This window comes from Lagenorhynchus albirostris, chromosome 5 (assembly GCF_949774975.1).
Source record: "Lagenorhynchus albirostris chromosome 5, mLagAlb1.1, whole genome shotgun sequence".
Lineage (NCBI taxonomy): Eukaryota > Metazoa > Chordata > Mammalia > Artiodactyla > Delphinidae > Lagenorhynchus > Lagenorhynchus albirostris.
The window spans coordinates 36,104,137-36,126,491 of NC_083099.1; the positions used below are offsets into that span (position 1 = coordinate 36,104,137).

Below are 22,355 nucleotides of genomic sequence, written 5' to 3' on the forward strand. Positions count from 1 at the left end.
CTTCCTGATGGTCTCAGGTCGTCTAAGTAGCAAGTTGGTCCTGGGCTGTGATCCAGCACTACCTTCTGAGCTGCTATTGTAGACTGGGCTGTGTGTTTCTAGACTGAATGGCCAAGACTGTGATGTTTCCTTTATGTATATCTGATTTTTAATTATCTATCTTAACTCTAAGGTTGTCAGTCAGTAGTTTTGCATAGAAAATTTGTCGATTCTGATGTGAACTGTGTCTGATAGCCAATTCTGTCACAGCAGTGTGATAAAAGAGTCACTTAGAGAGGGAGCTGGACTGGGATGCCTAGGAGGGTGAGGACCACATCTGTTTTGGTCCCTCCTTGATACCCCATAAATCAACAGTGAGTGGCTCAGAGTAGGTACCTAATACATACATGTTAATGTTGAGGGGTGAGTGTGGGTCTGGGGGCCTGCTATTGAATGGAGCATGTAGGATTGAATATGATTATGTTAAAATCTTTTCAACTTTTTGTACTTTCACAGCTATCGTTTAAAGATTGGAGATTTCTAGATACTTAAAGTTTTAGAAAACTTTAAACCCCAAGTAATTCTTCTTAAAACATCTCTTCCCCTTTCCCTGGGTGATGGGGGTTGGTGTCATTTATCTAATCATACAGTTTGACTAGTTACTATGAAACACCATTAAGAATTTTGCTGAGCTGGGGAAGGAAATTCCATCTTAACTTCCTTTCAACTTTCTGCCTCATAAGGAGTGTTTCTTTACAAGTTGCTGAGAGTCTTTCAAGGTGTTCTTTTGTTTCACCCTTACAAATGCCTCGTGATTTCTTTTTTCAGAATGACCCCTGGCCTTCATTTATTTTTTCCCTTATTTTTTTCCAGCTCCTCTTTCTGGATCCTATTCCAGAACCCATCCACACAAATTTCATTCTGGGAGCAACTGCTCCTATACCAGTGTCTCTCAAACTATAATGTACATATGAATCACATGGGGATCTTGATAAAATGCAGATTCTGGAACAAAATGTCTGGGGCAGGGCCTGTGATTCTGCATTTTTCACAAGCTCCCAGGTGATGCTGGGATGTTGGTCCTAGACTCACACCTAGAGTAGCAGAGGACGAGAGGACATGACATTAGCCCTGCCGACCATTTCCCAAGGCTCCTCAGACCTCACTGACCCTGACTAGTCAGTGTCTTTGCAGCCTTCACTGGTCTCACCATGAATGTCAGTGACAAGTTTGAGACACAGTCAGAATTTTCCTACACTAGGTGCCCTTTAGCCTGTGTGTTCACTTTCCTTTATCTGTACTCCAAAAGTAAATTCACCACAAAAATGATCAGAAGTCTGACAGTGCTTTTCTTCAACCTCCAGAGTCATATCACTCTTAATCCATCCTGTTGCATTCAAAATGAATTGCATACTTTCAGGACAAGCTCACTCCAAGAAATACAGCCCACGTTTCTTTTTCATGGGCACCAGTTACACTAATACTGGCATCATAAAAACTCATTAACAAAGCTAAGAAAGTTTTGCAGGGCTGTATTTTTTATTCTGACAGGTAAAATGGTATCTCCTAATACTTCAAACTCTGCCTTTGGAACTTGTAAAAGCAAAGCCAAGGATTGTTGAATTTTTCTCTGGCTCTCTCTTTTGGGGTGTTAACCAGTCAAACTTTCCATCGAAGGGCAGCGTGATAATGTTACATGCCAAGGGTTTCTACTTTGTAGCTAACAGTCCAGGCTGTGACTTCACACCCCCAGACTGTGCTGCTCCATATAGACTGCGAGCAACTGCTTGTTATGATTGTTTCTCCATAGGAACCAGAAGCATAAAAAAGATTAGCCAGAAAATTCAATGCTTAGAAATCAGAGGCTTCCTCCCTCCACATCCATAATTACATATTTTCCTTGCTAAGCCTGCAGTGCCCTTGAAGACAGAGGTTTCCAAGAATCCATGTCAACTCATCAACCCTTCTTTGGGGAGTACCAAGAATACTCTTAATGTGCAAGAAAGAACAGATTTTATGACTTACGCCTGACTGAGCTTATAAAGGCCTTCACAAACTTCACACCATATCTGTGGTCAGGCTTATGAATGCGGCCAAGCTGGACCAAGTGGTGATCCAAAGGGTAGCTGGCTAGATCTTCCAGTTCCTGGTCGTTCCAAGAAGGGCCAAGGGAAAACACAAATAAGGCATAACCTTGACACTTGGCTCTCAAGGATTCTTTCTTTAAGGTTTCCCTATCCAAGTGACTGGTTTCCCCAGCAGATATCACAAAAATGACTTTATTTCTTCTCAGATTGGGTGTACTCAAGAAGACATTGTTCAGAGTCCACTGTAAGGCATGACCAATAAAAGCATCTCCATTGAGCTGCTGAACTGATTCTTCCACGTGCCTCTTCATAAGGCGTTTACTCTTGTAGGTGGTAAGGTTGAATTCACTTCTAACGGGACTCCTCTGAGTGTTGGGTAGGAAGTGGGGGGGAGCATGGCTTAATAGGGCCACCCGGTCTCCAGTGACAGAGGTCTCAGGCTCTGGGGTGATGTCAAAGTGATCTAACAGTGCTCCCAGGAAGCCTCTTATGTCTTCAAATTCTGCACTTCCCACGTGCCGGGAGCCATCCAGAAGGAAAGCAGCGTCCATGTAAGATTGCACAGCTGGTGGTCTGGCTTTGTCGCAAGAAGCATCCGGCTTGCAGACATCTGCAGACCAAAAGTCACTTAGGGTTACTAAACAGAAACGGACAGAAAAGGAAGAGATAGCATCTCAAACATTTCGACATTTGGAAGCTGCATAATCTTTGATGTTAAAGTAGTAACTAAATGATTTTGAGGTCAGCAACAGGAAGATTTCCTAGTACGTGGTTTGCATTTTGATCCCCAAAATACAGATTTTTATACACAGCCCGTGTCTTGAGTTCCATTCACTAATATTATCTGACTTTTTAAAATTAGGTTGCTTTCAACAGAGGTTTCATCTTGGCTCTGCTTTAAGTTTATAAAGATTGAAGTGGACAATTCATCTCATGATTGTACATGATATACTATATCATGACATAGAAACTAATGATCTCTCTAACTGACAATATACAGGTTAAACCAATGGCCCCTATCATCCCACGCACACTGCTTTACTATGAAAAGTAATCTGCTTAAAAAGTAAGAGTGAAAAAAGCAATGCATCTTTTATTTCAATTTAAATAAAAGTTTATAACTCTATCTATGTAGAGACATTAAGGACAAAACTACCGCTCATGTCTTATGTTCAAAGTACCTATTAGTTGAAAGCTCAGTATGTGTTTGTTAAATAAACGAATATAAATACTACATGTTAACGGACTTACATAAAATATGAGGTCACTTTAATAATTATGCATATCTCATTTAAAAAAGGTATAGTAATAAAAACAGTGCATTAATTTATTGAACCTGACCACAATGAATATTCAGAGGAATAAAATTAACTTGGAAATGAAAGGATCTTAGAGGTCACCTAATCTTCTAATTTTACTGAAGAGTCTGAGGGCGGGAGAATAGAGTTATTTTGCCAGAGGAGACACCAGCATTTCTAGAAGGGTCTGCGTATGAAGTCAGTGTGGTACTGTTTGAGGCAAGGCCACATAGTACAGCAGAGGGGAGGCCCCTTGGCCTGAGAGCCAGGATGCCTGGGTTCTGGTCTAGCTGTCCCCAGTAACAAACATGCTGTGTGCCCCCATCTAAGCCAAGACTGGGCCTTAATTCTGCACAACTAGGTGCTTGGATTAGATTCACCCAGAGAGCCCTTTCAGGGTTGATATTCTGCAATCCTAGATTTCCAATAACAGTTGATGGTTAAGGATGAGAATTAAAGAGAATTTTCTCTTTAAAAACTAAAGAGAAATGGAAAAACACACATGTGGACAGCCAGTACTTAGATATGGGCCTGGCCATGAACAAAAGCTGTCAGATGAAAGGTTAATAACCAGAGTGCAGATCCTTAGGGGATGGAGCAGACTTCAGAACTTCAGACTTACTCATGGACTCAATAGAGATATAAGCTCTGAACAAGTTATGATTCCCTTCTTAAAATTCAATAAAGTTTGATGACGCTGTTTAACAGGCAGATGACAGCACAGTCACCTGTGTGCAAGGCAGTTTCTAAAATCAGGGACAGTAGCCTGCCCATTTATTCAATTTTGTGGGGTTTCTTAATTGCAGGAAACAACAGCCAAAATATCTTCCATTATATGCCTCAGAGACAAAACAAGGATTTAAGCCAAGAAATGGAGCCAAAATATATCCCCAGACACACACTGGCAACTTCTGACCATGCATCAGACCAGCACAATGCATCACTGATGTGTCTACGCACAGCTGAGAACTCTAGGGGGATGTATTTGCCCATGGTGTGGTGAGCTCTTCGGGAGGCGGGGGGAGGAAATGATCAGAGGGCAGCAGAGGGGAAGACAGAAGGAAGAGAGGGTTATTAGGAGAAATCCCACTTCTCCCTTGGAGTCGCCACCTCCCTATGAAGTCACTCACATGACCAGAATGAGCATCTCATTGACACACATGCAGAAGGAGAGGAATTAAGCATTTTCTTCAAGGCCAAATACAGAGTTTCAGGGAACAGCATAATAAGATCTGTGTTTCTTATAAATTGCAGGTGTCTTAACGCCAGCTTTCTCGGGTTTGATCTGGCTGTGAGCAAACTATTTCATCTCATCTGTAAAATGGAGCTAATAACCTTTCAAACATTTTAGGGTGATTATAAGGATCAAATGAAACAATGAGAAGAGTGCTTAGAACACAATAAACCCAATAGCCTAAGCATTAAGTATCATCATCATCACCATCAGTGTTATATAAAGCAATTAGAACAGTGTGTGTCTAATAATGAATGTCTGATAACTGGAAGTTATCACACCCACCAGTAACCTCAGTGGGTCCCACTATCTTTGTAATTATTAGAACATTCAAATTATTAGAATACTCAAATACAGGTCTGTCCGGTTCTCCAGCTAGACCTATAGATTGTGTATAAAACACAACCACAGACAAACCAGCATTGCACATCTTTCTGATGCTTAACATTTGGGAGTCTGAGAAAACCTCTTTCCAATGAGAAATGCATGAATTTCTGCTAATTTCCACTCCCACTGTAAAGCATTTCTTTGGGGTTGTGAACATTTGAGATTTAGAAAACTCATAAATATACAGCATGAAGAAGTTGGCAATGGGACAGGCTAAGTTTTTCTAAAAATGATTCCTGTTTCCTAGAAGCTGCATGAGCTGAGAGGCTCCATCTGTGGATGAGGCTGTGTGGCGAGATGAGGCCGGAACCCCAGAGAGATCCTCTCAAGGCCACTAGCGTCTCTGCTGCCAAGTTCCAGCCGCTCCTGCCAATGGTGACTCACTGCACTGCTTAACGGGCCTGATCAAGTTATGTTCTCCCTGTGGGTCTCACCGTAGCAGAAAGTGCACCGCTGGAGTCCCTCTAGTGCTGGTGAAGAGTCAGTCCTGTGTGGAACCATGGTGACTTGGAATCTGCCAGTGTCGTCAATCTGCAAGAAGCAGAAGCAAGAGGAAGAATAGCTTCATGGGTGGGGCAGCAGGAACCTCCCAGGATGGTCCAGAGAGCTGAGATCTGCAGAGGGAAGTGGGGGGCCCTCCCTCTAAGAGGGTCCAAGGGAGGCTGAAGGGCAGAGGGGCTGAGTACTGTCTGGGTTTAACCCACGACTTTCTCTTTAGCTGGATGACAAGTGGCTTTGCCTCTGTTTCCACATCTGTGAACAGAATAGTCATACTACTCCCTAAGAGGGCTACCGTGGGCACTAAATGAATTCATAATTGAAAAGCACTTACTGGCACCAGGTAGGTGCCACGTGGGTCATCAGAGACAGCAAAGCACTTCCACTCACAGCCCAGTGAGTTCGTTCTTAAGTTCATCATTCCCATTTTACAGACGAGGAAACTGAAGCTCAGAGAAAGGTTAAAGGACTGATCAAAAGACACTGGCCATGGAAACCATTTAAGGAAAAGGACCAGAGACACCCCTCTTCCCAAGTCCAGACAAGTGTGTGAAATCACAGATGTGCTTTAGAACTGGCTTTGAGTTCCCACCATGAACAAGGCATTGACCCTGTCTTTGAAGTGCAGACCCAGATTCACGTCCAGGCAGCTCTCCTCTGAACAACCTCCCACCCTTTCCAATTTGGCCCTATTATTAGTAACCTCCCCGAGGAATTTGAGGCTGGAGAGAGGCAGACAATATGGAGGCTCCTAATAATGAAGAATAACTAGCTTGTCAGTTAATTGACTCAGAGATCACTGACAGTCGAAAACGTATTGTGGGTGTGATCCTACCCAATGCCTCAGAGATGTGTCACACAACATTTAGTCTCTCTTGTGAACCCATCTGGCTAACCCCCTCCCCTCCTTCTCAGGGAAGCTTCCTTCCCATACTTGATCCACAGAGGTGCGACTCAGGCAGCTGTGTTGGTGTGGGGTGACCCCATCTCTCAGCAGAGCGGATTGCATCAGGGATGGACACCTGAGCCGATCAGAAACACAGAACTGGGGTCCTGAGGGCAGTGCGTCTCCCCGTCTTAGTGCTGAGCACGGACAGGGCTGCAGGCTGGTCATCTTCTATGTTGTTCACTGAGGAGCAAGGGACATGGGAAGGGGGGTGGGGGCTTTCCTGAGAGTTATCTCTGTTTCTTCCCATCTTTTATTCTCCCGTGTATAAGAGATGGAGAAATCAGCACTCCCCTGAATTCCTCCCTGGGAGACCACTGTGTTTGCCTTCCTAAGCCATCTGGGTGAGAGGGGGAGGCTCGGAGGGAATAAGCGGTAACTGAAGCTTTTAGCTAAATTTCTAGGCACAAATGCATAGAGAAAGGAAGGTATGGTGTCTGACAAAGACTGAGAGGGAAGAAACAGAGTGAGAGTGAGCATCGTGTGATTTAAGAGAAGAGAGAAAAAGAAAATACCCTGTGATGAAATTCCACATATAAGCAAGTTTTAAAAAATGGTACAAATGAACTTATTTACAAAACAGAAGTAGAGTTACAGATGTGGAAAACAAACATAATTACCAAGGGGTAGGAGGGATAAACTGGGAGATTGGGATGTACATATACACATCACTGTATATAAAATAGATAACTAATAAGAACCTACTGTATAGCACAGGGAACTCTACTCAATACTCTGTAATGACCTATATGGGAAAAGAATCTAAAAAAGAGTGGATATATGTATATGTATAACTGATTCACTTTGCTGTACACCTGAAACTAACAACATTGTAAAGCAACGATACTCCAATAAAAATTAATTAAAAAAAGAAAAGACCCTGTGATAGTCGGGTGGCAGAAAAGGGACAGGTGGTGGGGACATAAATGGGGACATTTTGTGAATGGGGACCTGTAAACACAGTCTTGATTCTTGATTCTTGTCCACCAGAAGACACAATTAGCCTGAATTATTAATGGCTTTTAATAGGTGTCTGGGCAATATTTCCAGTGAATCATGCCATTGCTTCATCTGGACTGTGATGAGGGACCAGGAAACCAAATCCAGAGAGCATGGATCAGTCCATCTGATAGGGGCAAAGTAATTTCTTATTGCCAACTATCAGGGTCTGGGAAAAAAAAGTCACAGAAGGCTTGAGCTAGAAGAAATTTTAGAAGCCAATCCCACCATTTCATAGATGAGGAAAGTTAGCCCAGAGTGGGGAGGAATACAGATGCCTCCAGTTTAAACTTTGCCTTCTGCACTGTTGGTGGGAAGGTAAATTGATACAGCCACTATGGAGAACAGTATGGAGGTTCCTTAAAAAACTAAAAACAGAACTACCATATGACCCCGCAATCCCACTACTGGGCATATACCCTGAGAAAACCATAATTCAAAAAGAGTCATGTACCACAATGTTCATTGCAGCTCTATTTACAATAGCTAGGACATGGAAACAACCTAAGTGTCCATCAACAGATGAATGGATAAAGAAGATGTGGCACATATATAGAATGGAATATTACTCAGCCATAAAAAGAAATGAAATTGAGTTATTTGTAGTGAGGTGGATGGATCTAGAGTCTGCCATACAGAGTGAAGTAAGTCAGAAAGAGAAAAACAAATACCGTATGCTAACACATATATATGGAATCAAAAAAAAAATGCTGCTAATGAACCGAGTGGCAGGGCAGGAATAAAGGCACAGATGTAGAGAATGGACTTGAGGACACAAGGGTTGGAAGGGGAAGCTTGGGTGAAGTGAGAGTAGCATCGACATATATACACTACCAAATGTAAAATAGATAGATGGTGGGAAGCAGCAACATAGCACAGGGAGATCAGCTCCATGCTTTGCGATGACCTAGAGGGGTGGGAAAGGGAGGGTGGGAGGGAGACGCAAGAGGGAGGAGATATGGGGATATATGCACACATATAGCTGATTCACTTTGTTGTAAAGAGAAACTAACACAGTACTGTGAAGCAATTATACTCCAATAAAGGTTTATTAAAAACAAAACAAAACAAAACAAAAACTTTGCTCTCCCCACATAAGACCTACCTTCCACCCTCTGCCTGAGCTACTTCGACTATAGTTTTGTATCAGGGGGTTCTAACTTGATTTGGAACAGTGTTCTCACCATGTCATCCAGAGATTGCTGCCCTTTGTTCACTAGCTTGTGTTCTGTGTGTCTACCATGTGGCAACTTCCATCCTTCTGGCAGTGGCACTAGTTGATAACTTAGGCTTCACATTTAACCATGTATCAACATGTTGGTGTCAACCTAAAGCCATACTTTCCACTCATTGATTCTAGTGCGTCTTTTTTTTTTTTTTTTTTTTTTTTTTACAGGGAGAGACCTCAGGGGGTCTGTGCTCTCCACTTCCCTTCCCCCAAGTAATTTCCTAATCAATAAAGTTCGGCAGATGTGATCTTAGAGATCACTCATCCTACCACACGTCATCGGAGCAACTGTAATTAGCATATCACAGAAAAATTCCCCAAGATGAATGTGAGTTGGGGATTTAAAATAAAGGGTCCTATGGGTCACTTTTCTTATTGCTCACTTTCCTGTGGATTCAAAGATGCACCAGCTTGGATGATCCACAGATGGGTAAAATGAGCCTTCAGTACATCATTCTGGATGATACCCTGCTCTTTGCTTTCTCAACATCATGGGGCTCCATGAATTGGTGCATTTGAAAAAGATACCATTAACATTCTTTAGACAATTCTCTATTAACAAAGGAAATCCATATAAAAATAAAAGGGCAGGGTGCTCAGAGTGCTAAAGTTTCCCATTAACCCTCTCTCCCCCCAATTTCAGCTCTGTTTCATCACTAGAATAATCTGTAATGTCAACTATTACACCTAATGTTTCTCTCACCTGCAAAGCTAAACAGCAGAGTAAAGGAAAAAAAATAAGTCTAGCTATAAAGGACACATTTCTTTTACATATATTAGAAAGGGAGACCCAGCCCACATTAGAATTCTTCACGGGCAGCAAATAAAATTTCACCAGAATTAAGAGGTAATTGCCCAACAAATTTAAAGGAAAAACCCTACGGACAAAACAAAGCTGAGATTGAGTTTTTTCCAATCAAAAATAGTCTTCCATTCCAGAAGGATGAACAGCTCATCACTTGGCTTCAGACCATCATGAAAAATTTCCAAGATGGTGATCACACAACACGTTTGCTCAGAAACATAGGGAAATGAGCCCATGTTTTCAGAGCAGCTGCTTCTGAGACCTGCCACATGTGTCTACACAGGTTCCAAATTTCAGTTGGATTCTACTGAACTCTCAGATGAATCAAGATATAGAAAAGTCACAATGGTTATGAAATGAACAAGGGGTTTTGTGATATGGCCTCCAAATAAAAATTTATTGTGTCATTAAAACTTTGAGCTCTGTTCTTAAAGTACTAATAAATGACAGTTTAAGAGCAAGCGAAGAGATGGATAGAAGAAAGAAACAGAAGGGAAATGGAGAAGTAGTAACATCATCTCTCTTCTGCAATGTCAGATATTGGGTTCTCATCAATTTGTTTTGAGCCCTTCTAGACAACCCTGCATAGCTCCATCCTCTAATAGGTGAGGTCTTTTGGTTTTCTACTTACTCTTGTGTCCTCAGAGCCTAGGATGGCACCTGGTATATATGAGCTGCTCACTCAACATCTGTTGGATGAATGAACCTTGGGACCAAGTCTGACTTCTGTCTGCAACTCTAACTCTTTTTCTACCCAAGGGATATTGGGGCCAATACTGCTCCAATCTGTGAGGGTCATTGTCAAGAATCTGAACCTTCATTGGTGCTCTTTTGAGATCAATTTCTTCAAGAAAGGAACAAGGAGTCTCTAGGTGATGTGGGTAGAATCTCTAAGTGGGACTGTTAGCACTCCAAAGTTTAAAAGAAAAACTCTACAAAATATATTTTCTAAAGTTATACGCTATGCACATACCTTTGAGAGGGTAGGTGGAATTGCATCTGTTTAAATTTGTATTGCAAGTACCATCAATCATTTGTGTCAGGATATTAAGCTGTCTCCTATTTTGTGACTAAATAAAGCCAAAGAACAATGGTTGTTCCCAATAAACAGAGGGAATTAGGAGGACTCTGTGTGTAACCAAATCCACTTACAGAATCTTTGAGCCGCTGCCTCTCAAAGCAGCTTCATTAGCATAGGCGGGCCCCAGTCTTCTAATTTATGTGCATTTTCTTTTCTGAGCCTCATAGATCAGGCTGCTCGTTTGCATAATTCTGAGTTAGTTTCAATGATGCTAATAGCAGTTTCAGCTTCTTTACAACCCAGACTTTAATACAGTTGAACAGATTTTAGTTCACCATCAAGAAACTGATAACAATAATAATTAAAGCAAGAGCTACCATTCTTGAGTGTTTGCTATGTCCTAGGCACTGGTGCATAGAGTTACATCATTTCTTCTTCACACCAATGCTAGGAAACAAGCACCACTTTCTGCATTCTACAGAGGAGTACTATATTTCAATTCTGGTCTGCTTAGTTTAGCACTTTCACAGAAAATTAGGGAGCTGGAGAGGGTCTCAAAAAAGCCACTTAATCCTAGTTCTCCAGGAAAGACAGAAGTCACCTTTGCCAGGTGAGTGACCGCCCCTAAAAAAGGCCTTCAGAGAAAGGTGGTGTCTTGACCACCTACATTTAGCCATCTGGCCCATGGCAACGTTAAGTCAATCTTGCCTTCAGAAAGCTCTTACTCAAATCTAAACTGGAGTTTCCACTGCTATGATTCTCAGTTTCTCTAATAAGAGATTTTGTTAACTTGGAGTTGGCTGGCTAGTTTTCTCCAGTAATAATCCTGCACACACCTGAAGGCAGTGACTCGGTCACTTCTCACTTTCCTTTCTCTACGTGAATTAATTTTTAAACGCTTGTCCTTCTGGTTCAGGTTGCATTTTCCAATACCCTTTGCAGATGCATGGGGTCTCTCCTCATGGCTTCCCCATGAATGGAGAACAAAGCAGCATGTTGGGTGGTCACAGATGACAAGAAGGACACTCTGCCAGGTCCAGCAGGTATTTTGTAAGGAACCCCTGCCACTGAGGCTCTATTGATAGAGTGTTTTAAAGGTCGCCGTGATCCTAGGTGGTTTATTTAGAAATGCTACACAGTAAGATTTTTTTTTAAATTAATTAATTAATTATTGATTGCGTTGGGTCTTTGTTGCTGTGTGTGGTCTTTCTCTAGTTGCAGCGAGCAGGGGCTACTCTGCTGCGGTGCATGGGCTTCTCGTTGCTGTGGCTTGTCTTTGTTGTGGAGCACGGGCTCTAGAGCGCAGGCTTCAGTAGTTGTGGCGCATGTGCTTAGTTGCTCCGTGGCATGTGGTATCTTCCGGAAGCAGGGCTCGAACCCATGTCCCCTGTGTTGGCAGTTGGATTCTTAACCACTGTGCCACCCAGGATGTCCCCACAGTAAGATTTTAATCTTCAACCTAAGAAGCTGTAACTGGAATGGCTTTTCCTTTATAAAGTATGGATAGTTACATGATTGGTGAAGTTATAAAATCAGTCCTTTGGTTTCCATTCCATGACCACATCAGTGACATCCACGAATATTTACTGGCTACCCAGATTTAGTATCTTTAGATCCGGAGCCAACTCAGAGAGTCCCTTGGAGAAGCACTAGAATAGAGGCCTGGATTCAAGCCCTGACATTGCCACTTGTCAGCTGTGTGAACCTGGGCATAGGGTCCACCCCTCCAGACTCAGTGTTCTTACCCGTACAACGGGAATAACAATGATTCCCATCTCATACACACTGCTTGTGGGAACTAAACAGGATGATGCCCATCAAGGGCTTGGCATGTTCCTGGTACATAGTAATAAACACTTAGTACAGCTCCATGCTTTCTTGTAAATGCCCCTGAGTACAGGCAAAAAAGAGAGAGAAGAGTTATGAGGCAGCTTGCCCTTCTTACCACAAGCGAGCGCTCGATGGCGGGCACCTGGCTGAAGGCGATCACCACCGGGATGATGTCCAGGGCGCTGAACTCCAGGCCGGCCGTCGTGATGGTCTGGGCATCCGCAGATGGGCCGCCACTGAAGAACGTGGCTATTCTTCTGGTGTGAGCCCCTGGGAGCATCCGCTTGAAGACATTCCTGGAGACAAACCTCATGGCCTTGCCAATGTCCCTGCTGGACGTGGACTGCTCGTAAGGAAGGGCCTCGATCTCTCTGAGGAGTCTGTCCTTCCTGTAGGCGTCGGAGAAGCGGATGAGGAGCCTGGCGTGGGAGTCGTAGGTGAGCACGGCCACGCGCGCGCCCGCAGGGCAGCGGTTCTCCCGGACCCGGAGACCGCCCAACAGGGAGGTCATCATCTCCTTCATCCGTGCGAACTCTGGCTCCGTGACGCCCCGGGACTGGTCTAGCGCGAACACCAGCTCCGTGGGATGCACAGGGCACCGCGGGGCTCCTAAAAGGCCAGAACATGTGTCTTACCACAAGAACACTTGCTTAAAAATGAAAAAAAGATATGCACATAGAAGGCGAAGTAATTTAGATGTTAAAATATGGAAACACAATCATTAAATATAAATAACTTAAATAGTAAAACAAACACTTAAATCTTTAATAATTAAAATGGTATTCTAAAAACTGACTTTGATCTTTTAAATAAAGCAAAAGATGAACTCATTTATGAAACAGAAACAGACTCATAGACATAGAAAACAAACTTACGGTTACCAAAGGGGATAGGGGTGGAGATATATTAGGAGTTTGGGATTAGCAGATATATGATATTATATATAGAATAGATAAACAAGGTCCTACTGTATAGCACAGGGAACTATATTCAATATCCTGTAATAAACCATAACGGAAAAGAATCTGAAAAAGAGTATGTGGGGGTGTGTGTTAATTTCTGCTGTACACCAGAAACTAACACAACATTGTAAATCAACTCTACTTCAATTTAAAAAATACAAGAAAAGTCTATAATTCAATTTGAGTTTTAATGAAATTTGTAAGTTCATTACTAAAACTCCTAAATAATAAAGAGCTCATGGACATGCCCTTTTACCTACAGAGATTGGATCGATGGTATCATGTTTGTTCCTGAAATTTTGTTAAACAAACTAAAACATACATTCTTTACTTAATAAGGAAATTTAACAGGGGTTAAAAAGGGATGAAAGCTCTGTTGATAATTTCAGACAGATTGGGATTTACCCTCTCTGTGCCTCAGTTTGCTCATCTGTAAAATGACAGTCCTAACCGCACCCACTGCCTAGGCCTGTGCTGGGGATTAAGTGAATCAACACAGGTAAAGAAAGCACTTAGGACCACAGTACCTGGTACACAGCAGGTGCTCAACTAATGTTCACCATTACTGTTATTATTACAGACTTACTCATTGTGAAAAAGAACAGCTATATTACTTAAAAGAATGAGGAAACCTCAACTGATAAATTTTTATTTAACAGTTAGAAATGCAAGTTTAACCAATAAATATGCCTTATTACTTAGAGAAACTCTGAATTAGGATGGTTAAACACGAATGTAAGTGTTAAGATTTATTCATTGATCCCAATTCACTCATTCTAATCCCAGTATTCTGCACTTATCACAGTCGGAGATTTATTTATGTCTAATTATCTGATTAACATTTGCCTCTCCCACTACTTTATGAAGTGTGGAGACAGGGATGATCTCTCTCTTGAATGCCAGATTCTTAGTCCCTGCCATAAAGCTGGGATCTCATAAATGTTGAGTGAAAAAGAACCAAACAAAGGACAGTTCTTTGCAACAGGTACAGGAAAAACAGAACTTTCTGGATAGGTGAGATGCCTGGTGTTGAGATACATGCTGGTAAGAGGAAATCTGGCTGATGTGCTCCCCTTGGAGGGGGCTGTCTCCTCTCATTCAGAGGCCAGCAACTCAGCTCTTTCCAGGCGAGCTCAGGACTCAGACCCACCGGGACTGGCTAGGTTGGCCAGGCTGGCCCAGGAGGGGTCCCCCTCTCAGCTGGGCTTCATCACCTTAGTGCTAGATTATCATCTCCTCTGGTCCTAGACTCTGTGACCTTCACAGGCAAAAGGACCAGTAAGAATAAATGTTCAAACCCAATCAAACTGTGTATCTCAGTGGAGACAGGACAGGATTTATTAGCCTCTGAGTCTAATTTAGTGGGCTGAGCAGATATTAAAAAAATCAAGGTCACGTCAATTTTACAAGAAAAAATGGGTAAAATTATGACCAAACATGACAGTGGTCTGCTAGCTCTTTGTCTGGGCTGCTATTTCATATGGGAACAACAGCAGTGATAACAACAATGCAGCTTCAGCTGTAATTTAGAGGTAAAGGGAAAAAAAGATATAAACACTGGCTGTTATCAAGTTTTCAGGAAAAAAACACCTACGGGCTAACTCAGCTTGTTGCCAGGACCCCGAGGATCTTGAGGAAGGCTGGGCTGGACTGTGGAGGCACCGAGGAGGCCCCCCTCAGACGTGGACCCCCACATGGAGACCCAACTTACTGACCAGAGCAGGTGACAATGAGTACTGAGGAAGGCAAACACAACACCCGCCACGTGACTACCACCCAGCAGTGGCGGCCCATCCAGGCCACCGCCATATTTGCCTGGAATAGCTCCACGTGGCCCCCTCCCCCCAACACTAGCCCTCTGGCTTTTATGCTTCTCCTCCCTACAATCCACTCTCCCACAATGGCCCAAATAAGCTTTAAAAAATTGTTCATCAGTTCACGTTTATACCTTCAATACTTTTAATAAGCTCTTTAATACCCTTCCATTCCAATCTGAATAAAATCTGGCCTCCTGATTATAACCTACAAAACTCAGTGCAATCTGGTCCCACTTCCTTCTCCATTTTTGCACATGCCATGACCCCTCCTCACCATGTCTCAGTCACACTGGGCTTCCGTCAGCAGCTAGAAAACACCTGGGTCTGTTTTGTATCATGGCCTTTGCACTTGTAAAGATTGTAGGATTCCCTGCCTGGATCTTGCAAAGCTGGCTTCTTTTTATTCTTCATCCAAACTTCAATGTCATTGTCTCAAAGAGGAGCCCTCCATTCAAAGGCATTTCTCCCCTCCCCTAGTGTCATTTTGTGACAGGACCTTCCATTATTTATCTCTTTCACAGCAACTAAAATATTCTGTAATTCTTTCCTTTGTTTACTTACTACCTGGATCCCTCCATTAAGATGGAAGCTTCTGAAGACAGGAATTATGTCCATCTTATTCAGCCCTCTGTCCCCAGTGTCTGGGACAGAGACTGGAACATAACAGGCTTCCAAAACACATTTGTTGAATGAGTGAACAAGCAATCAGAAGGCATGGATCGATGGATTTATACAAAAGGTATAAAAGTATAAGAGGGTGATGATGGGTTTATACAGAAACATCATGTAATAAGCTTTTGTAATATTCCTGAACGATGGCCCAGAAAGATACTAAGCCAACTTGGTAATTAACATCAGCCAAGTGCTCCACAGATTTTAGCACTATCTGAGCTGCACATGCAGATAATTTGCTATCTGATCATCCCTACCTTTGTTCCACACACTTCTGCCCTTTGCATCTTAATCCCTAACCACAAGACTACGGAGACAGGATAACAAATGGAGAGAGAAAATGGAGGGAGGGAGAAATGTTTTTGAAATTACAAAAAAATCTCTTGGTAAGGTAAATGGCAATGTTAGTCATTAAAATATAAATAATTAAAAAAATCAAACCACTTCGTTGGCAAAGAGCTATGAGACCCAGCTTAAACTCAAGTGATTTATTGGAGGCAGAGATGTGCTACCAGTATGAGGCAGCAAAGAAGTCCAGATAAAGTTTTTATCATTTGGCAGGCAACACATTGTTCTAACTCATCTTTCCAGATGTACCACATTTTGGAGCTCGATTATAATATGCTATAAATAAAGATTACTCACCATGTCTGCCAGCTAGGGAAGAAGAACAAAGGAGGTTGGGTTATTATTTGGTAGGGTAACAGTGTTCTGTATTGTGTAAGAAATCAAGCAGCCAAGGTTCCGCCTTGTGAGCTTTTTGTAGATGACTCAAAAACCAAGGCAACAAATAGCGTTTGGAGAAATGCAGACAGATCCAACATGTTGGTAAAAGCACAGGTCCTTCCGTAGGGAACGGGATGGGAGAAATAGGAGGGCCATAAATCAGCGGCGTATAGCCAGCTGTCAGAGGGAAAGGATTTCTGCCTGGGAGGGAACATTATGTTGCAGAGAGGTGCACTGAATTTGGAAAGTTAAAAGGTCCCCAAAAAAAAAAAAAGGTCCTAACCACTCTTTACTCTAGATTTTCCCCATGTAGATATCTATAGCTATCAATTACATATATGTATACATATATGTGTACATATATGTAATGTGTGTGTATATATATACATATATATAAACATCAGAGATGGATTTAGTCATAAGTAAATGAAGCTTAAACTTTAGGACTGTACTGTCCAATATGAAAGCCACTAGCCTCATGTGACTATTTACATTTGAATCAATTAAAATTAAATGAGGGACTTCCCTGGTGGTCCAGTGGTTAAGAATCTGTCCTGCAATGCAGGGGACACCAGTTCGATCACTGTTTGGGGAACTAAGATCCCACATGCTGCGGGGCAACTAAGCTTGCGCACCGCAACTACTGAGCCTGTGAGCCACAACTAGAGAGCCTGCGTGCTGCAACTACAGAGCCCACATGCTCTGGAGCCTGTGAGCTACAACGAGAGAGAAGCCCGTGCACAGCAACAAGAGATCCTGCATCCTGCAACTAAGACATGATGCATCCAAAAAAAAAAAAATTAAAAAAAAGGAAATAAATTCAGCTTCTCAGTTACACTAACCATCTATCAAGGCTCAAAGTCCCATGTGGTTAGTGGCTACATATTTAATAGTGCAGTGGATACTTCCATCATTGCAGAGAGTTCTGGACAGCACTGCTCTCGACCTCTCACCCACGGGCCCCTTGCAAGGCCTTGAGAAGGGCCTTAGCCACGTGTTCACATGATCATGTGATTTTATAATAGAAGTCAGTAGTTGTGATTTCCTTTCTTGTCCTAAAGGACACTTTTGAAGTAGTTTTGTACTTACTTTTGGATTTATGATTTTGTATTGAACACCTCAAATTTTAAAAGATCAAGCTTCATCATACTTGGATTTATCCTTGAGTCATCATAGTTCACACGGCTCCCATGTCAGAAGCCCACTCTGCTAATCCAGCCCCAGAGCAACCAGTCTTCATGACCTAATGCATAGATTTTGATTCCCACATACGGATGGCTCCGTTCTGCTACAAAAAGGCAGAGTTAAGATCAGCACTGCATTCAAAGCTTTGAAAAGTCTGTGTCTTTGAGACTGATGCTCTCTACAGAAATGGGCTCTAATTTGTCTATCTTCTCCCTTCAAATACACTTTCATTTTAGAAAATTGAGATATTTCCCAAAAGCCTGGAGGGAACTGTGACATTCTTTTGAGTCCTAGTGTTTATCTGGGAAGTTGTTACGCATTTGTAGGTGAACATTAAATAGCCGACTCTCTCCTCATCTTGTCCGTGGCGTTCTTTTGATGCTGCTAACACGTATTTTGATAGAAGATGCTGCTATAAGGGTCTCAAAGCAAATTCAAAAGAGCATTTGCTAAATCAAAACGCCTTTTTGCTTTTAAAATTTTGAGAGTAAAGAAAATACAGGCAGAATGAGTAATTTTAAAAGCAAATTAGTCTAACTCAAGGTAGTCAAGCACACCTTCTCAGGGAAGGAGTAACAAATGATAAACAGAAGTCAGGGCTCCCACCCACTAGGACACCCCCTTGGCATGGCTGGCTATTTTACACCAGCTGAATTCAACACTTAGGTTTTGTCAGGGGTTAATCATTTTAAAAAGTTTAATGTGACTCCCCACTGATTGATTTCACCATCAGGGGAGTTCTGACCTTGTGTCTCCATTTCCCCCTGGTTAAAAGCACCAGATATAGCCTGACTTAGTGCTTGGAAGCATTTCAATAGACATGCTGGCCGCCAGAGAGGGAGTCAATAGTCACCAGTGTATGCTGCCTCAAAATATACACAGTGACATCTCTAATTTTAAGAAATTGGCTGGTAAATTGTCTCAATTTTGCGTGCAGAATTTGCTGCTTTTCCTCTATGAATGCTGACACCCCGGGTGATCATTCTAAGTGGGGTACTTACGACTGTGGTCCTGCACATGCTGGATGAGCTCACATGTCTGCTCAAAAATAAAACAGAAGGAATTAACCAACAGACTTCCAGGTCCTAGAGTTGAGAAATAAATGTCACAGGGCGCTCAGGCTCCTTTGGAGTTAGCAGGTACGTACGGAGAGGGACGGCAATCCTTTGGCCCCTTTCACACCCTAGGGAAACAAAAAGAGTGTGGTTTCAGGGCTTTGGACACACACATCAGGAACCAGAATGTGCATCAACATTACTCTAAGAAAAAAATAACTTCTTAACGTTTTTATTCTAAGTTCAAGGGAGAAAAGAATTCATGTAGGATACTCATCACCTAATTAACAATAACATTCTAAGGGGAAGAACTGTAAGCAGCGAGCGTCCAATGGCCACTTTCCTCTAGCTGCATCTCTGGATGATATCCAGAAGCTAAGGATGGAGCTGACAATGAGACACTGGCAGGGAGACTCTGGAGCAGGTCCTCAGCCTAGAACTAAATAAGCCTGAACCATCCCCTGTGCCTGCCCCTCCTTAAGGCAGAGGTATAGAGTTCCCCAATGCTTGGCCTTGGCCACTGGGCAGCCGCTAAGCAGAACCTAAATCTATTCCTGCCACTGGTTGGATGACAAAAGGACCAGACTCAAACTGAACTTCTGGAAAGGTAATCCCCATTGTCTTCCCAAAATGAATAGGTATATCTCTGGGTTGGGGATAGAAAGAACAAAGTGGAATTGATTTGAATTTCATGTGTTCAGTCTCATCTTTGGAACAGGAAGAGTCTGGCTGCTCTCACACAGAGACAGGGAAAAATGCGATGGCGCCCCTCCCAAACTCCCAAAGAAAATAAGTTCCATGTGAATGCAGCGTTAGTAACTTATTTATTAATTTCCTCTCACTTTCTTTCATTCACTGATAACTTACTGACTGTGAGAAAAGGGCAAGGATTGGCCAGATAAATAAAATTCACTGATCATTGAGAAATCTCATTCTAGATGAAACGAGAAATCTCTTTTCATTTCCTCCTTCAATTCCCCCCACCACCCAAGAAATGGCAACTGATATTTAATCGGCATTTTATTCCCTCCTCTCTCTGAGCACATTAAAGGTGGAAAAATAGTGAAAATCATTGCCAAACTGCAAAGACTGAAAGCACACATATTTGGATAATGAAGACTTCAGGCACCGACTTTTTATTTGGAAAAGGAGCTGATGTGATTTATGGGTTTTCAATTTACCTTGCGTCCAGGAGGTCCCAGCTCCCCAGGGGATCCCGGCTCTCCTGGAAGCCCAGCAGACACCTCAAAGCAGAATTTATTTACTTTAGAATTATACATACATGTTTGTGTGTTTGTGGGTGTGGGTGTTTTACATTTCAAAAGCAATACACTTTCATTTTAGAAAATTGAGAGATTTCCAAAAGGCACACAGAAGGAAAAAAATCCTCAGCAACCTCTTCTCCCCCAAATAATCCTTGTTGACATTTTGGTGTCTTTTCCTCTGGTCTTTTATTTGTTTATCCTTTTGTTATTAATCTATACATATTTTAATATATTTTTATACTTTTTCCTGTTGCCTTTTAAACTAAATATATACCTTGGGGCATTTTCAGGTTACTAAATATTCTTTCACAAAAATCACCTTTCATGGCTGCCATAGTATTCGATTACATGGATATACCATAATTTATTTAATCAGTCCATTATGGTTGGTATTTAAGTTTGCTGTTGTTGTAATAAGCATGCCACTATAAAGTCATATGTGCAATTCTGATTATTTCCTTAGGGAACATTGTTAGAACTAGAATTGCTGGGTCAAGGGAGAAATTTTTATCTAAATAAATTTTTATCTCAACTTATCTAAATTTAGTAGGTGATTAAACTGAAAAACAAACACATGAACAAAACCCCAGAAAAATAAAAATTTAAGTATAAAAACCTTTGAAGTAACTACAACAAAAAAATATTTAGTTGTTGGCTGGAAATATTTGTAGTAAAATGGGGAATAACAGCAGTAAATAAAAAGAACATTTGTTGACTATTTACTTTATTCATGTGCATTCAACAGTATAATTTATCATAAAGAAAGCTAGAATTTAGTTTAAGAATTAGGAAAAATTCCTTTGCTCATTCACAATGTCATGGTTTTTATAAGAATAAAAAACAAAGTTGTCTAAAATCAACTTAATTTGTAAAAGCATTGCCTATGGAACAGAAAATAATTATTGATGTCCTTTAGGTCTTCCAATGATATTTACAGCATGCTGGGTTGAGTAAAAAAACAAAACAACAACCTTACTGATCATATTTTATTTAGAAGATATAGATTAACCTCCAGGGCAAAAAAAAAAGCAGACTGAACATTGGCATTTACTTTTGCTCCCTCCAGTGTCTTACTAAAATAATAGTAAGCAGATTTTTTTAAAAGGCAAAAATATGACAAGCATGGGGAGAATGAGAAAGGAGACAACAGCCATCAAACTTCGGAAGCTGGAAAGCAGAAGTACCAGTGTTAAATGACTTAGAGCTGAAAAAGCTGAAGCCTAGGCCAGGAGCAGGGAAAGCCAAGAATCTGTGTGTTTTATAACACACTCTCAGAAGGTACCTCCAGAAGTGGAGGTAAAGGAGAGAGGCTTAATAAGGCAGATTGGTTGAAGATCATTTTAGGAATCCCCAAGCCTCCTCCCCATTCTCTACCATTGGGTGAATGTCTCTTCTTCCTCCTCAGTGACAGAGGTAAAACCCAGGTGTCTGCACTAGGAAACCCTAGGCAGAGCTGAGGGCCAGTGGTACCATCCAGAAAATAGGGTGATCAAATGAAGGTGTGGAATAGATGTGAGACCCCTAGAAAGCTGGGGTTCCCAGAAAGCTGGCAGCCAGAACTTCACCCTCAGGCAGGAGGTTGAAAGAATCTTCTCAGGGGAATCTGACTAGATTTGAGAAGAAAGACCCAAAGATGCTGATGTTAGACGTTTGCTAAGTAACAGCTCAGATCACTCTGTGACACTTGTAGTTGACGAGCCCCCCCCATCTCCTCGGGGTTTCCAATCAGAATTTTTGTCCTCAACTCTTCAATACAGAGAGTTAGCCCATTCCCTGGAAACATGAGAAATAGAGAGCAGGACAGAAAAAAACACACTGCAGGGAACAGACTATGTTGGGCAAAGAAGACTCCAAAAATACTAATTTATATCCTCAGGGAGATGAGATGTTTCAACCATAAAACAAGAGCAGGATAGTATAAAAAAGCAAAAAAAGTGAGTGCTTGAAAATTAAACTATGAGAGAAGCATTGTAAGATAAAGTCAAAGAAATCTCCCAGAAAGTAGAGCAAAAAGACAACGTTCAGAGAAATCAGAGCTAAGTGGCAGAGAGATTGCCAGGTTTTCCTAACAAACCTTGTGAAATTAGTTGACTCTCTAAACCAGTGGTCCTTAACTGGGGTGGGGGGGGGATTTTGTGTCCCTCAACCCTGACTCCTGTGGGGACATCTGGTAATGTCTGGAGACATTGATGGCTGTCATAATGGTGGGGTAAATGTGGACGATGCTGACTCTAGTGGGTAGAGGCCAGGGATGCTGCTAAACATCCTGCAATGCACGGAGCAGCCCCACAGCAATTATCCAGCACAAAATCTCAGCAGTGCTGTGGCTGAGGAACCCTGCCTTGAAGTATGTGCATGTGT

At 42.0% G+C, this 22,355-nt stretch overlaps 1 protein-coding gene across 1 annotated transcript in view; it reads right to left on the reverse strand.

The window, feature by feature from the left end:
• COL6A6 (collagen type VI alpha 6 chain) overlaps positions 1–22,355 on the reverse strand; it is a 109,839-nt gene that overhangs the window by 15,532 nt on the left and 71,952 nt on the right. Inside the window, exons 28-34 of the mRNA XM_060149191.1 lie at positions 19,911–19,973; positions 18,822–18,857; positions 18,676–18,712; positions 16,409–16,420; positions 12,428–12,921; positions 5,420–5,516; positions 2,005–2,676 (exon numbers count right to left, since the gene is read on the reverse strand). Coding sequence (XP_060005174.1) covers positions 2,005–2,676; positions 5,420–5,516; positions 12,428–12,921; positions 16,409–16,420; positions 18,676–18,712; positions 18,822–18,857; positions 19,911–19,973 — 1,411 coding nt within the window. The remainder of the gene's footprint in view (positions 1–2,004; positions 2,677–5,419; positions 5,517–12,427; positions 12,922–16,408; positions 16,421–18,675; positions 18,713–18,821; positions 18,858–19,910; positions 19,974–22,355) is intronic.